This window comes from Mustela nigripes, chromosome 5 (genome assembly GCF_022355385.1).
Source record: "Mustela nigripes isolate SB6536 chromosome 5, MUSNIG.SB6536, whole genome shotgun sequence".
NCBI classification, from domain to species: domain Eukaryota; kingdom Metazoa; phylum Chordata; class Mammalia; order Carnivora; family Mustelidae; genus Mustela; species Mustela nigripes.
The window spans coordinates 108940451-108955549 of record NC_081561.1 but is presented as its reverse complement, the minus strand read 5'-3'; the positions used below and the strand labels follow the sequence as shown (position 1 = coordinate 108955549).

General features: G+C 40.1%; 1 protein-coding gene across 2 annotated transcripts in view; it reads left to right on the top strand.

Annotated features, from left to right (window-relative positions):
- Window positions 1–115: 115 nt before the first annotated feature.
- SRSF12 (serine and arginine rich splicing factor 12) overlaps window positions 116–15099 on the top strand; it is a 20347-nt gene continuing 5363 nt past the window's right edge. Inside the window, exons 1-4 of one of the 2 annotated variants that reach the window (XM_059401046.1) lie at window positions 116–843; window positions 10527–10873; window positions 11696–11819; window positions 11968–12109. In XM_059401046.1, the coding sequence (XP_059257029.1) occupies window positions 11979–12109 (131 nt within the window). In that variant the 5' untranslated portion in view covers window positions 116–843; window positions 10527–10873; window positions 11696–11819; window positions 11968–11978. Of the gene's footprint in view, window positions 844–10293; window positions 10401–10526; window positions 10874–11695; window positions 11820–11967; window positions 12110–15099 lie in introns of both variants that reach the window. The other variant, XM_059401045.1, reaches the window with a different exon arrangement.

The window sequence follows — 15099 nt, the reverse complement described above, 5'->3', positions numbered from 1 at the left end:
GAAAACCTAATAAGACTCAAGTCTAAAGGGACAGGAGTAGGAACAATCGCCAAGGCCTTGGGCTGAGGGTGCAGGGATGAAGGCCCCAGTGGCTGTGCAGCAGTTGAACTGTCTTCATCCCCACCCACTCCGAAGACTCTCGACACCCTCTCTCAGGATCCTCTAACTCCCAGCTAAGCTTCAGCTCCTAGGACCCGTCTATCCTCCACGGTCCTGCACACTCGGACCCCAGCCGCTCCCTCCCTCGATCCCTCGGACTCCAGCCTCCAAGTCCGCCGCCTCCCCGGATCCCTGCGCACCCCGGCACCGCCCCATCCCTAGACCTCCTCGGAACACCGGACCCTCCGCACCGCCCGTCCCCGATCCTCTTTTGCGCCGCCCCCTTCTTCTCAGATCCCCTTGGTCTGCGGGACGCCGCTCCTTCCTCTCCCCGTATCTCTTCGGACCCCGGGACTCCCACAGCCCCCTCCCCTCATCCCTGCGGGCCCCGGCACCGCCCCCCCATCCCCTTGATCTTCCGGACCCCGCGCCGCGCCTTCCCCGGATCCCCTCTGCTGGGGCCCCGCCCCCACGCGGTCCGCCGGACGGGCTCGCGCCGCGCAGCGCCCCTCCACCCCCGCCCCCGCCCCCGCTCCCGCCTCTGCGGCTGCGCGCTCGCGGGGCCGAGGCCGAGGGGAGGGGGTCGCGCAGGGGGCCGGCTGAACTGCTGTGGCGGCAGCGAGAAAAGGAGCGAGCCCGGTGGCCGCGGGCAGGCCCGGAGGCAACGGAGGAAGCCGTCATGTCGCGCTACACGAGGCCCCCCAACACCTCCCTGTTCGTCAGGAACGTCGCGGACGCCACCAGGTGAGCGGCGGCGGCCGCCGCAGGTTGGCACGCGGGGGAGGGGCGGGGGTAACGGCCGCGTCCCGCAGCCGGGTCGCGGCCCGGCGCCTCCCCGCCGCCCCGGCCGGTGCCTTCCGCGGAGGCGCCCTTCCCGGGGGCGGTGCGAGCCCTCGGGCTACTCGGAGCGGGGGCGGGACTGGCTCCTCCGCCCTCCCGGCCCGCGTTCCGCGCGGGCGCAGCGCTCTCCCGCGGCAGGGCCCGGCGCCCGGGGCATCGGTGCCCATCGCCTGCTCGAGCAGCGGCGGCGCGCAGGCTGCTGCTCTCCGGGTAGCCAAGGTCCCTCCCTGCCCCTGGCCGGTAGTGTTTTCGCTTGGCCCCTTTGTCGTCGTGCCCCGGTAAAACTGCGCGTCCTGCGTCCTAGATGAAGAATTGGGGATGGTCGGAGGGTATAAAATAATGCGTACCTTGGGCCTTACAATTTCGGTTCCCTCAGTCTGGTATAATTACAGGGGATGCGGTGAAATTTTATTTGTTACACAATACAAAGGATGGCTCCAGTGAATGAGATTTAAATGTTTTCCTGTAAAGTTCAGAGTGCAGTATAAACATCCATGATACCGGTTTGGATAGACTTCCCTGGTCCAGCGTGATGCTCTCAGTCCACACATTCTCCTCCCCGCCTTGAGAATTTGTCTACATAGTGCTTAAACAAATATTAAAGGAATGACTGCTTTATAAAGCACTTTCTCCCTTAATAGACGCCAGAGGGAATGACGGAGAGTGGGATAGGGGCATTAAGAGACGTTTCCATTTCACTGGGTTTACTTCATTTACTGCCCGCTCAACCTTTTTAGGTGTGCAGTATTAGCTTTATTGTACATAAGGAAAAGCTGAAGCTCAGACTTTTAATGATTTACCTGGGGCTTCATGGCTCCAAATACATTGGAGCCTTTGACTCCAGAGCTGTATGGAGTAATCATAGTTTTACCTGAGAGGAGTAAATGTTAAATATTTTTTTATTTGATCCCTACTATTATGTACATCACAGCTATAGATTGAGTTAATATACCTTAATTAACATCTAAAAGATGCCTGTGTTTATATTTCTCTTCTCAATCTGTTCATCAATACATTACATAGAAAACAAGCAAAATGTATAATTTGAGCAGGGTAAAAAAAAAAAAAAAATCCCCACAGTTGAACAGACCACTTGAATGCTAAATAAGCATCAAGCCTCTCCAGTGTGTCTACAAAAAAAAAAAAAAAAGAGGTTTCCTATTCTAATGGCCAGCCAGCCAGGGTAATATGCATGAGTGAAGTTGTCAGCTTATAAAATAAAATAGAATGGTGTGGACTGTAGCAAATAGAAAGAAACAGGTGCTGTCTAAAGGGGACAGCATCTGGTACTACTAGCTCCAGCTAATAACTACTATGTAGACATTTGGACATACTGCCATATCATCCTAATTTTCTGAAGAAGTCAGAAAACTGTGTGTGTAAACTCTGTTTCAAAATGGTGGCATTAAGTTGTATCATAAAATTCCCATTTTTGTAGATATAAAATCTGTAAAATATTAGTTTTGTGTTTCATCAGCATACCTTGAAAATTTTTTAAAGGTTGTGCTGGCTAAATAAAACACATCAGTAGGTGACACATGATCTCTGATCTAAATAATCCACCATGAATAATCAAGATTGAAAACTGAAATCTGTTGATTTCCTTTTACAATTTTTTCACCACTTTTTAGCACTGCCACTGGGGGCAATCATCTAGGAGGTTTATATTAATGGAATAGTAATCGCTAACATTTGTTGAGTATTCATCATGTGCTAAGGACTGTACTAAAACACTTTGCATATATTATCTTACTAAATTTTCACAGTAACCCTATAATGTATATTCTTTATTAATCCCATTTTACAGATTAGAAACAGGCTTAGAGAAATTCTTTTTTTTTTTTTTTTTTTTTTTTTGAGAGATAGCAATAGAGCTAGAGCGTGAGCTGGGAGGTAAGGGAGAAGCACTCTCCGTGCTGAGTGGGGGGCCCAATTTAGGACCTCTTCTCACATCCCTGGCATCATGACCTGAACTGAAGGCAGCCGCTTAACTGAATTGAGCCACCCAGATGCCCCTAGAAATTAAGTATCTTACATAAAATTGCACAGCTACTGAGTACTTTTGTGAAGGTAGAATCATTACATGTAACTTATATCAAAAGCTTTTTGGGGGACACCTGGGTGGCTTAGTTGGTTAAATGTCTGCCTTCAGCTCAGGTCATGATCTGGGGTCCTAGGATCAAGTCCCAAAGTTGGGCTCCCTGCTCAGCGGGAGCCTCTTTGTCCCTCTGCTTTCAGCTAGCCCTGCTTGTGCTCTCTTCTGCCTGCACATGCACGTGCACTCTTTGTCAAATAAATAAATAAAATCTTTAAAAATAACAGCTTTTTTGTGTGAGGTGGCATGCAGTATAAGTTAACTAGCAGTATGGCAACTATACACATTTTAAAATAGCTTTAATATTTAGTATGCTTATAAAGAAAGCCGTTGGGATAAATGTTAAAACAAATGGCATAAAATTACCTATGTGATGTGATTTCAATTATATTAATAAATGAAAAAAGGAAAAAGTATAGAAAATTAGCCTGGAAAGAAATCCATTTGAGTGGTTTTCTTTTTCCTCTTTTCAAATTCTATTAGTTTTATAACAAAGCCAAATTTTATTTAAAATGTTTTTTGTAGTAGGGGCGCCTGGGTGGCTCAGTGGGTTAAGCCGCTGCCTTCGGCTCAGGTCATGATCTCAGAGTCCTGGGATCGAGTCCCGCATCGGGCTCTCTGATCGGCCGGGAGCCTGCTTCCCTCTCTCTCTCTGCCTGCCTCTCCATCTACTTGTGATTTCTCTCTGTCAAATAAATAAATAAAATCTTTAAAAAAAAAAAAAAAAATGTTTTTTGTAGTAGCTATTATAATATATGCCATAAAGCACAAGACATTAAAAGATACTATGGCTTTAGCATAAAATTTGTTAGGAATGAAATTGAGTGCAAGAACCAAAGAAGGATTTAAAAATTTTTAAAGGGACATATGGCTGGTTCAGTCAGTGGAATGTGTAACTCTTGATCTCGGGTTGTAGGTTTGAGCCCAGGGTTGGTTGTAGAGATTACGTTAAAAAATAAATACAATCTTTAAAAAATATATTTTTATGGGGGCGCCTGGGTGGCTCAGTGGGTTAAAGCCGCTGCCGTCGGCTCGGGTCAGGATCCCAGGGTCCTGAGATCGAGCCCCACATCGGGCTCTCTGCTCGGCAGGGAGCCTGCTTCCCCCTCTCTCTCTCTACCTGCCTCTCTGCCTACTTGTGATCTGTCAAATAAATAAATAAAATCTTTAAATATATATATATATATATATTTTTTTTATGATGTTATAATTTGTATTTTTTTTCTTCTCACTGGTGAAGCAAGATCTGGATCAGGAAGAAAACTTAATATCTTTGTTCTTTTACCATGTAGAAGAGCAATTTTTAAAAATTTTCGGATATAGTTTTTGAATGGAACAAAGTAATGTCCAAATCCCAAATATAACATTCCCATTTTGATGCATAATATCATGTCAGGTTGGGGAACCACTATCAGGTACCCTCTTTTGGACATAGTAGCATTTTTTGTTTATGGTGTATATAAGGCTATATTGATTTTGATGGTGGTGTAGAAAAAGCATTAAACAGAATTCAGCAAGATTGATGAGAAAAGGGGTGCCTGGGTGGCTCAGTGGGTTAAGCCTCTGCCTTTGGCTCAGGTCATGATCTCAGGGTCCTGGGATCGAGCCTCGCATTGGGCTTTCTGCTCAGTGGGAAGCCTGCTTCCTCCTCTCTCTCTGCCTGCCTCTCTGCCTACTTGTGATCTCTCTCTCTGTCAAATAAATAAAATCTTAAAAAAAAAAAGATTCGTGAAAAAAAGTGTCAGCAAATTAAAAATAGAAGGGAACTTCCCGTACCCAATAAATGGCATATATGAAAAGCCTGTAGTTAACAAGGTACTTAATGGTATGAACTGAATGCTTTCCCCCTAAGATCAGAACAAGCCAGGGGTGCCTAGGTGGCTTAGTCGGTTAAGCGTCCAACTCTTAGCGTCCAACTCGTGATTTCAGCTCAATCATGAGATTTCAGCTCAATCAGAGCCAACCCCCAGGTTGGGCTCTGAGCTCCATGTGAAGTTGATTGAGATTCTCTCCCACTGCCGCCTCTCCACCCCCACCTTCACTCTCTTTTTCTCTCTAAAATAAATCTTAAAATAAGCTAGGGTGCCTGGGTGGCTCAGTGGGTTAAGCCTTTGCCTTCAGCTCAGGTCATGATCTCAGGGTCCTGGGATAGAGCCCCACATCGGGCTCTCTGTTCAGCGGGGAGCCTGCTTCCCCCTCTCTCTCTGCCTGCCTCTCTGCTTGCTTGTGATCTCTCTCTCTCTGTCAAGTAAATAAATTTTAAAAAATAATAATAATAAGCCAATGATGCCCACTCATACAACCTCAGTTCATCATTTTGTTGGAGGTCCTAACCAGTGTGACAAGGCAAGAAAAATAAATAAAAGACTTAAAAGTTATAAAGCTAGAAACAAAATTTGCCCTCTTCTTAGGCAACGTGTTTTCATAAAATATAGTAAATAATGAGTTTTATTAAGTTTAAGGTACAAGATGAACTTATGAAAAATCTATTCTATATATTAGCAGCAAACAATTGAAAATAAAATTTTTAAAAGTTTCATTTGCCTTAGTATCAAAAAAAACAGACTTGGGAATAAGTTTAAGAACAACAACAAAAAATACATAATAAAAAACTTTGCGTTTAAAACCACAATACAGTGCCAAGAGAAATTAATGAAAACAAATTGATAGATATACCATGTTCGTAGAATGGAAGACAAAATACTAAGTTACCAGTTTCCTCCCAAATTGATTATATTATAGATTCAAGGCATTCTTGATTAAAGGCTGTTTAAAAAATAGAAACTGGGGTTGCCTGGCTGGCTCAGAAGAGTGTGCAACTCTTGATCTTGGGACCCCAAGTTCGAGTCACACATTGGGTATATAGATTACTAAAAAAAATAAACTTTGAAAGAACAAAACATAAAAAAACAAATTGACAAGATAATTCTAAAATATAGTGATATACAAAGGAATCTAGAAAAAGATCACTTCTCCCTTTGTCTCGGCTGCTTCCCTTTCTTATGCTCCCTGCCCCATGAAATAAATAAATAAAATCTTTTTTTTTTTAAAAAAAAGGGCAAAAAACTCCTAACAGACACTTCACAAGGAAAAGTAGCACATGAAAAAGTGCTCAACATCATTTGTACTTTGGGAAGTGCAAATTAAAACCACAGTGAAATTCCACTTAATACCCACCTGAATGGCTAAAATTAAAAAACAAACAAACAAACAAAAAAAACCCAAACCTGACAAACCAAGTGCTCACAAAGATTGGCACAACTGAAACCCATATATTGTTGGTGGGAGTATAAAGTGGTACAACCACTTTGCAGAACTGTTTGGCAGTTTCAAAAAAATTACATATATACACATCCTCTTTAACCCAGAAATTCTGCTGGTAGGTATTAACAGGAAATTATTGGTCTATACACATAAAAAGATGTTATATCTAACTGGTTATTAGGTAAATTAAAATTAAAACATCGACAATCCATCAGATGACAAGAATTTAAAATGTTAATGAGGAAGTGGAGCAGTAGAAATTCTTAGGCAAATGTTGAGTATAAATTGATCTGGTCACTTTGGAGAATGTATAGTGAAGCTGAAGATAAGCGTACTCTCCAACTCACCAACCGCAGAGTGATACATCCCAGGGATCTCCTAGAGCTCCCCGGAGCACATGTATGATAATGTATGCTGCAGCACAGTTTGCAATTTTTAAAAAAGGCAGCATCTTCAATGTTTATCCACAGAAAGATGGATTAGTAAATTGTGGTTTAATGATAATACCAATACAAAGTTAAATTGAGTGAACCAGAACTACATAGAGAAATCTAAAGCGAGGAGAAGGCAAGGAGCAAAATTATTCAAATTGTCTGGTACTATTTATATAAAATTTGATATATATAAGAACACTTAATTATGCATATATTCACTTACAGTAATAACAGAGTTATGGAGGGGTGCCTGGCTAGCTCAGTCAGTAGAGCCTGTGACTCTTGATCTTAGGGTTGTGAGTTCAAGCTCCATAATCCACATTACTTAAAAAGTAAAATCTTAAAAAAAAAAAAATACAAAGCTGGGGCACCTGGGTGGCACAGTGGGTTAAGCTGCTGCCTTCGGCTCAGGTCATGATCTCAGGGTCCTGGGATCGAGTCCCGCATTGGGCTCTCTGCTCAGCAGGGAGCCTGCTTCCTCCTCTCTCTCTCTGCCTGCCTCTCTGCCTATTTGTGATCTCTCTGTCAAATAAATAATAAAATCTTTAAAAAAAATACAAAGTTATGCAGAGGAATGATGAGTACTGATGATTGTTTCTCAGGTAGAAGAATATAAATGTAAACATCTCATTTCCAAAAAACAATTCCTGAAAATGATGACAAGTGTAAATGCTGTTGGTGGATACATAGGTGTTTGTTTTATGCTCTATTTTCTGAATGTCAAAATTGATGACACCGAAAATACAAAAATTAGAACAAAACAATAGCTAACAGGTATAGAAGTGAATGGGAGCCAGCTCTTCTGAGAAGTTTGACTTCTTCAGACTCCTGTCACCCTTGGTTTCTGGGATTCCAAGCCTCCACGACACACATTACTCCAACCTCCTTTTATACTATCTAGGATCCTTTTCCTATCAGCCACTCACATTTGGTTGATGGGATTGATTGTCTCAGAAAATACTCATTTGTATTCTAGCTTTGCTGTTGGCTCTTTGTACTAATGTGCAAAGTAATTTCTTTCATTCTCAGTCTCCTTGACTGTTAAGTAGGTAGCAGTAATATCAAATGGTGACTCAGTATTTTGAGTGCCTACTTTGTGCCAAACAACTAGTACACTGGTGAAGACACCCATTTTTTTTTTCTTTTTTAAAGATTTAATTTATTTATTTGACAGAGAGAGGGAGAGATCACAAGTAGGCAGAGGGGGTGGGGGAAGCAGGCTCCTCGCCAAGCAGAGAGCCCGATGTGGGGCTCCATCCCAGGACCCTGAGACCATGACCCAAGCTGAAGGCAGAGACTTAATCCACTGAGCCACCCAGGTGCCCCAAAGATACCCATTTTAAAAGTGATCCTAAACACTGATTCTCAGAATTGCCTGTGAAACCCTTAAAAAAATTAAACCTAACCGGGGCCCACTTTGGAAAGCACGAGTTGGGTCCAGGGTTGTTAACGCATCAGGCTGGAATACCTGTTTCTGTAACATTTCCTTTACACATGATTCCAATGTTCAGGAATGGTTGAGAATCATTACTCTCTAGTCCATGTTCAGGGGTAGCAGGAATCGTTTTCCATCACATCCCTAGAGTTTGCCCATAGTAGGTGCTCAAAAAGTACTTGTTAGATGATTAAATGAAAGAAAAAGACATTGTCACTACCCGTTAAAGACAGTAGTTCCAGAGAATGCAGACAATTAAATGTTTTATAGTAAGTATTAAATGAATAAAAATACTAAATAATAAAAATAAAGTACGTTTTGTCAATTGCACTCCCTGGTATATAGTGGACATTTAATTGTAGTTGAATTCACATCTCTAGCTTTATTTTTTTTAAAGATGAATTGTCAGAGAGGATTCAAGCGGTGGCGGGGGCGGGGCAGCAGTCAGATGGAGAAGCAGGCTCCCTGCTGAGCAAGAAGCCTGATGTGGGACTTGATCTCAGGACTCTGGGATCATGACCTGAGCCAAAGGCAAATGCTTAACCGATTGAGCCACCCAGGCATCTCTCACATCTCTAGCTTTAATCACGGACTTCTAGTCTGGAGATGAAAATAAAATTATTTTGTATAATCATGATTTTTGGTTGTTTCCAGGACTCTTTTTTTTTTAAGATTTTATTTTATTTTATTATTTAAGTAATCTCTCTACCCAACATAGGGTTTGAACTTGGAACCCAGAGATCAAGAGTCACATGCTGTGCCTCCCGAGCCAGCCAGGTGCCCCATCTATAGAACTGTCATGAATGTTCTACCATCATCTCCAATCCAGCAGTTCTTTTGCCTCCCTCCTCCCTCTTCAGCTCTCTTTACCAGTTGTCTAATTTTTGTCACTGACACCATCTTTCTTCCATTTGTCCAGGTTAGCAGTTTTGCAATCATCTTTGAGCCTTCTTTCTGTACAGTATGTTTTGAAGTACTCTTACTTTTTCTAAGCCATGTTTTGTGCTCATAACTTAGAGGTGTTGAACCTCTAAGATCTTCATGAGGCAGTAGAGTGTAGTGGTTAACACAGACTAGTGTCAGGTTGTGGAAGTTTGATTCTAGTTTTGTCATTTGCTGGTTTGGTAACCTGAGGTGAATTCATCTGTCTGTGCCCTCATCTGTAAACAACCATAGGGTGGTTGTAAAAATTAACAAATCTTGGGTGCTTGGGTAGCCCAGTGGGTTAAAGCCTCTGCGTTAGGCTCAAGTCGTGATCGCAGGGTCCTGGGATCGAGCCCCGCATCAGGCTCTCTACTTAGTGGGGAGCCTGCTTCCTCCTCTCTCTGCCTGCCTCTCTGCCTACTTGTGATCTCTCTCTCTCTGTGTCAAATAAATAAAATCTTAAAAAAAAAAAATTTAACAAGTCTTAAGGGGAACAGTGGCTCCATTATAAATGCACTACAGTTCTCAGCTATAGTAGCTAAGTATTTTGTCTCTTAAGTGAGATTGTTGCTCCATGAAGACAAATATGCTAAATAATCCTTTGGTGTCCCCTCTTTACTACCTATGACATATAGCAGGTTTAAAAACATTTGTCAAATTTAAGAATACCATAGTTATTTTGCTTTATGTTTAAAAGTAAAACATCCATTTTTCTTTAAAGCCTGAAAAATAATTTTAGAACTTCTTTAGAATCTAATTCTTGTGATCTGAAAACAAAATTAACATAAACATAGAATTATAGTGAGGTAAATGAATGTGTCCTTACTGAATTAGGGTTAATAGACCTCTTTGTATTGACAATTGAAGTATGTTATAATAGAAATAATTTTCAAAGATGGATAATAAGTTTCCTGGGTCATTGTTTCCCCAATCTGATTAAACATAACAGCCACCCGGAGTGCTTATAAAAATACAGATTTCCAGCCCCTAATCTAGATCTTTTAAATCAGAACCTCCAAAAATGAGGCCTGAGGATTTGTTTTCTTTTTTCTTCCTTTCTAAACCCTGAGTGATTCCTATGACAATTTTAGAAAATACTAGTTTAGATAATATACTTTTGAAGATTTCAACTGGATTTCTGTAGGCAAAATATTTTAATCCAGATATTCATATTTCTTTGCCTTATTTCTAAAACACTTCAGGCCTGAGGACTTGCGCCGTGAGTTTGGTCGATATGGCCCTATAGTAGACGTTTACATTCCACTTGACTTCTACACCCGCCGCCCAAGAGGATTTGCTTATGTTCAATATCCTTTGTTTTACTGTATGCATGTGAATATACCGTATACGTGTGCAGATGCGCATGTGTATTCAGGAGCATATGTTGTATGAGATTAATATTGCCTAATTAAATGTGTTTATTTCTTTATCTCAGAAAATCTAAAGCAGTCCACAGTAGCTGGCAAGCACCCCCCAGTTTGAACCAACCTGTTAGCTAGAATCCAAGCATAAACCGAGCAGGCGAGAAAAAAGGCACCTAAAGTTCAAGCATCAAGGAGTAAAGAGGGAGGGTGGACACAGATATAAAGACCTGGAAGAGGGGAAGTCTTTATCAAGCAAAAGACAAAGCCAACACCAGGTTGAGACTTCGGCTTTCCTACATTTATTCAAAGTTCCAGAGTCAAAGCCAAGTCTGATTTTGTTGGTTCTTCGTCTCTTATAAAGTCCATCTTGCAAGCCTTAAAGAGTAAAGGTCAAGGTTCAAGATCAAGTGACATTGAGGTAATTGCCAAAGTCTCATTTTGTATTGCATTTCTTGAGCTTTTTCTGTTTTCTATTTAAAAAAAAAAAAAAAAATTGAACAGTGAACAACCTCCTGAAAGACAGCTATTTAGTCATTTTATACAGTTTATTTCCATTTTAGTTAGGTTTAATATATAATTTATGTAGATAAGGAAGTTTTAGTGGGATATTACAAACCAGTATATGTAATTCCAGATGTTCACAGATTGCTTTTGTGTTTCTTTTATAATTATATCCCAAGTAATAAGAACATAACAGTATTTTAAAGTAGTAGGCTCAAAAGTAAATATCATTTTTAAGGGTATAATGTTTTAGGTTACATGTGTTTGTGCAGTTTTGTTTGTAATAAGTGATTTCTCCTAAGCATCATAATTAAAATACCTTTTAGTGAAAGTGTAATTGTAATTTCAGAATAAAGACTTTTGTGTGCTTTTTCAGTGAAAAACCCGAAAGAAGGGAGTGAGTCCTTTACAGTTTATTTTTTAATACTAGCCAGGGTTGGACTTACTTTTTTCTTATAACCTGTTTTACATTATACATGCATACTACAACTACGTTAATGTGTACATTAAAAGTATAGTTAAGTGTTTGTTTCTGTTCTTACTTTTAGATAGATTCTTCTAAATCATAAACGGGCATTTGTTTTCATAATAAAGGTGAAATTCTGACTATATATATATATACATATATATATTGGAGATGTAAGTTTAATACTTGGAGTTGTTTTTCCTATTAATTTCATGTCACATGTAAATAATTCTTTAAAAATAACATTTTTTACTTGATATCTGATGTTCAAAGTATCCTTAACAGCTAGTCATATTTGAAGATGTTCGCGATGCTGAAGATGCTCTTTATAACCTCAATAGAAAATGGGTATGTGGCCGTCAAATTGAAATACAGTTTGCACAAGGTGATCGAAAAAGTAAGTTCAGCTAAACATTAGATCTTATTTATTCAGCAGAATGATTTTTAGTTATGACAGATTTTTCTTATTTCAAATTCTTTCGGAAAATAATACTGTTAGTAGCTGTTACTGAGGTTTTCAGGTAATAAATTATTTCATATTCTAGCACCAGGCCAGATGAAATCAAAAGAACGTCACCCTTGTTCTCCAAGTGATCATAGGAGATCAAGAAGCCCCAGCCAAAGGAGAACTCGAAGTAGAAGTTCTTCATGGGGAAGAAATAGGAGACGGTCTGATAGCCTTAAAGAGTAAGTACAAATATAAGAGGATTGAAAAACTTAATTTTCTACTTTCCCTGGAAGACATTTTAAAGAGTTTTCAGAAACAGGCCACAAGAATAATTTGATTTAATATACATAAAAATCAACTTTTTTTAGAAAAATATGCTCTTAGGGTGCCTGGGTGACTTGATTAAGTGTCTCTCTTTTGATTTTGGCTCAGATCATGATCTCAGGGTTGTGAGTTTGAGCCCTGCATCCAGCTCCATGCTTATTGTGGAGCTCAAGATTTTCTCTCTGTCCCTCTTCCTGCCCCATCCTCTCTCTCTCTCTCTTTAGGAAAAAAAAAAAAGAAAAGATGTGCTATTCTCTATTTGGAATGTATTGTTACTTAACTTGGGTTTAAGGATAACTTCCAGTGTTTTTATTTCATGGAAGATTTAACTTAGACCTTTTTAATAGAAAAATAGTATGTACTGAAGAAGAAAACCAAATCTTAAAATGTGTACTTGACAAATAAAATAAGGAATTTTATTTTAATTTTAAAGATTTTATTTATTTATTTGATACAGATAGTGAGAGAGAGGGCATAAGCAGGGGGGAGCAGGCTTCCTGCTGAGCAAGGAGTCCCACTCAGGTCTTGATCCCAGGACCCTATGATCAATTTCAGCTATTGTTTAAATAATAACTGAGCTGAAGGCAGACGTTTAATGAACTGAGCCACCCAGGTTCCCCAAGGAATCTTAAATAAATAAAATTTTCCTAACTGAACTCAGTAATTAAAAATCTGAAGTTCTGGTGAGTAAAAACTCATAAGAAATAGAATGAATCACTTGTGAAATGTTGAAACTAAAATTAATGTAAATCAATAGATTTGTAAAAGATAAGTTATTTTCAAAAATAAATTCAAAATATGGTATTATTGGGGCGCCTGGGTGGCTCAGTTAACTTGGGTTTATTGGGTTAAGCCTCTGCCTTCAGCTCAGGTCATGATCTCAGGGTCCTGGGATCAAGCCCTGCATCAGGCTCTCTGCTCAGCAGGGAGCCTGCTTCCTCCTGACTCTCTGCCTGCCTCTCTGCCTACTTGTGATCTCTCTGTCAAATAAATAAATAAAATCTTTTTTAAAAAAGGTATTATTATAAGAAGACATGAAAATAATGGGTTTTTTGAAAAAGATATTTGCATGTTGTCTATTTTGTTAGCCAAGAGTTTATTTCTGTTAGAATAATAGTAAATCACAATGGAAATTAATTATTTGGTAAAGCTACTTAAATAACTGAAATTGTATTAGCATGCCTACAGCCTTAAATAATTTAGTTTTTATCTGGAGTTTCAATGTAGAATTTAAAGGTAAATTCTGTCCTTGTGGCACCTGGGTGGCTCAGTTGGTTAAGTGTCTGCCTTCAGCTCAGATCATGATACCAGGTCCTGGGATTGAACCCTGCATCAGGCTCTCTGCTCAGTGGGGAGACTGCTTCTTTCCTCCTCCTCCTCCTTGTGCTCTCTCTCTTTCACTCTCTCTCTAATAAATAAATAAAATCTTTTTATATATATATATAAAAAGATTTTATTTGACAGATCACAAATAGGCAGAGAGGCAGACAGAGAGGGAGAGAGAGAGAGAGAGGAAAGTAGGCTCCTTGCTGAGCAGAAAGCCCAATGTGGGACTCGATCCCAGGACCCTGAGATCATGACCTGAGCCGAAGGCAGAGGCTTAACCCACTGAGCCACCCAGGCACCCCAATAAATAAAATCTTTAAATAAAAAAAAAAAGTAAATTCTATTCCTAAAGGTTAGCACTGGGGTTCCTGGCTGGCTCAGTTGGTGGAACCTGCTATTCTTATCTTGGGGTCATGAGTTCTAGCCCCATGTTAGATGTAGAGTTTACTTTAAAAAAAAGAATGATCAGCATTTACACTAATATTCTCTTTCTGTGAGTAGTATGCTTACCTGGGGAAAAAGAAAAAATGTCTATTGTCCCAAGTCATCATGGAACATCAGGAATAGTATGAACCCCATCTTGTAAGACAATACTCTTTTGCTTTAGACTCATAACATCATTGCTTAACCTCCCTAACCTGTTTTTTCATTTGTAAAATTGTATCATAAAGACTGCAGATCTTACCTGGCTCTCCTTATATTCATAAGGATCAGATTTTGTGTCTGCGTGTGTGGGTGTGTATATGGAAATGAAGCAGAATTCGTATAAGCCTAACAAAATAAGTAAATACAGTATATGAGGTATTATCTTAGATAAAGAGGCCTCTTATTTTGTTTTTAGTGGATATGGATTAAAAAAACAAAGTAGTTTGTTGCTGTCCACTGGATTATGATGAATTCTTTGAGGGGCAAGGAGTTTTGTTTTATTCATGCTTACATCCCCAGCACTTAGCAGTAGTCCCTAGCTCATGTTAGCCATTCCATACATTTTTGTTGAATTCATACTTCAGTGTATATATATATATTTCTGAAAAATTGCCCCTCAGCCTTCTTTAGTAACATCCCCCCCCCCCTTTTTTTCCCCATGTTGGATTTTTTCTGAAGGACAATTTTCCCATTTGGCTTTCTATGACAGGAATGAAATTTAATAATTTCTTTCTTTTTTTCATTAAGAGAGGGAGAGAAGGTTGGAGAGAAGCAGAGGGAGAGACAGAACCTTAAATAGGCACCACACTCATTGTGGTGCCTGACATGGGGCTTGATCCTACCACCCTGAGATCATGATCTGAGCTGAAATCAAGAGTCAGATGCTTAAACGACTGATCCACCCAGGTGCCCCGAAATTTAATAATTTCTAAAAGCTTCTGCTTTTATTCCAGAATATATTCTCGATCAGTATATTTATACTATCCTGTGCTCTTTATTCCTTCATATAATTCCATGCTTCTTTTTTTTTTTTTTTTTTTAAAAGATTTTATTTATTTATTTGACAGACAGAGACCACAAGTAGGCAGAGAGGCAGGCAGAGAGAGAGGAGGAAGCAGGCTCCCCGCTGAGCAGAGAGCCCGATGCGGGGCTC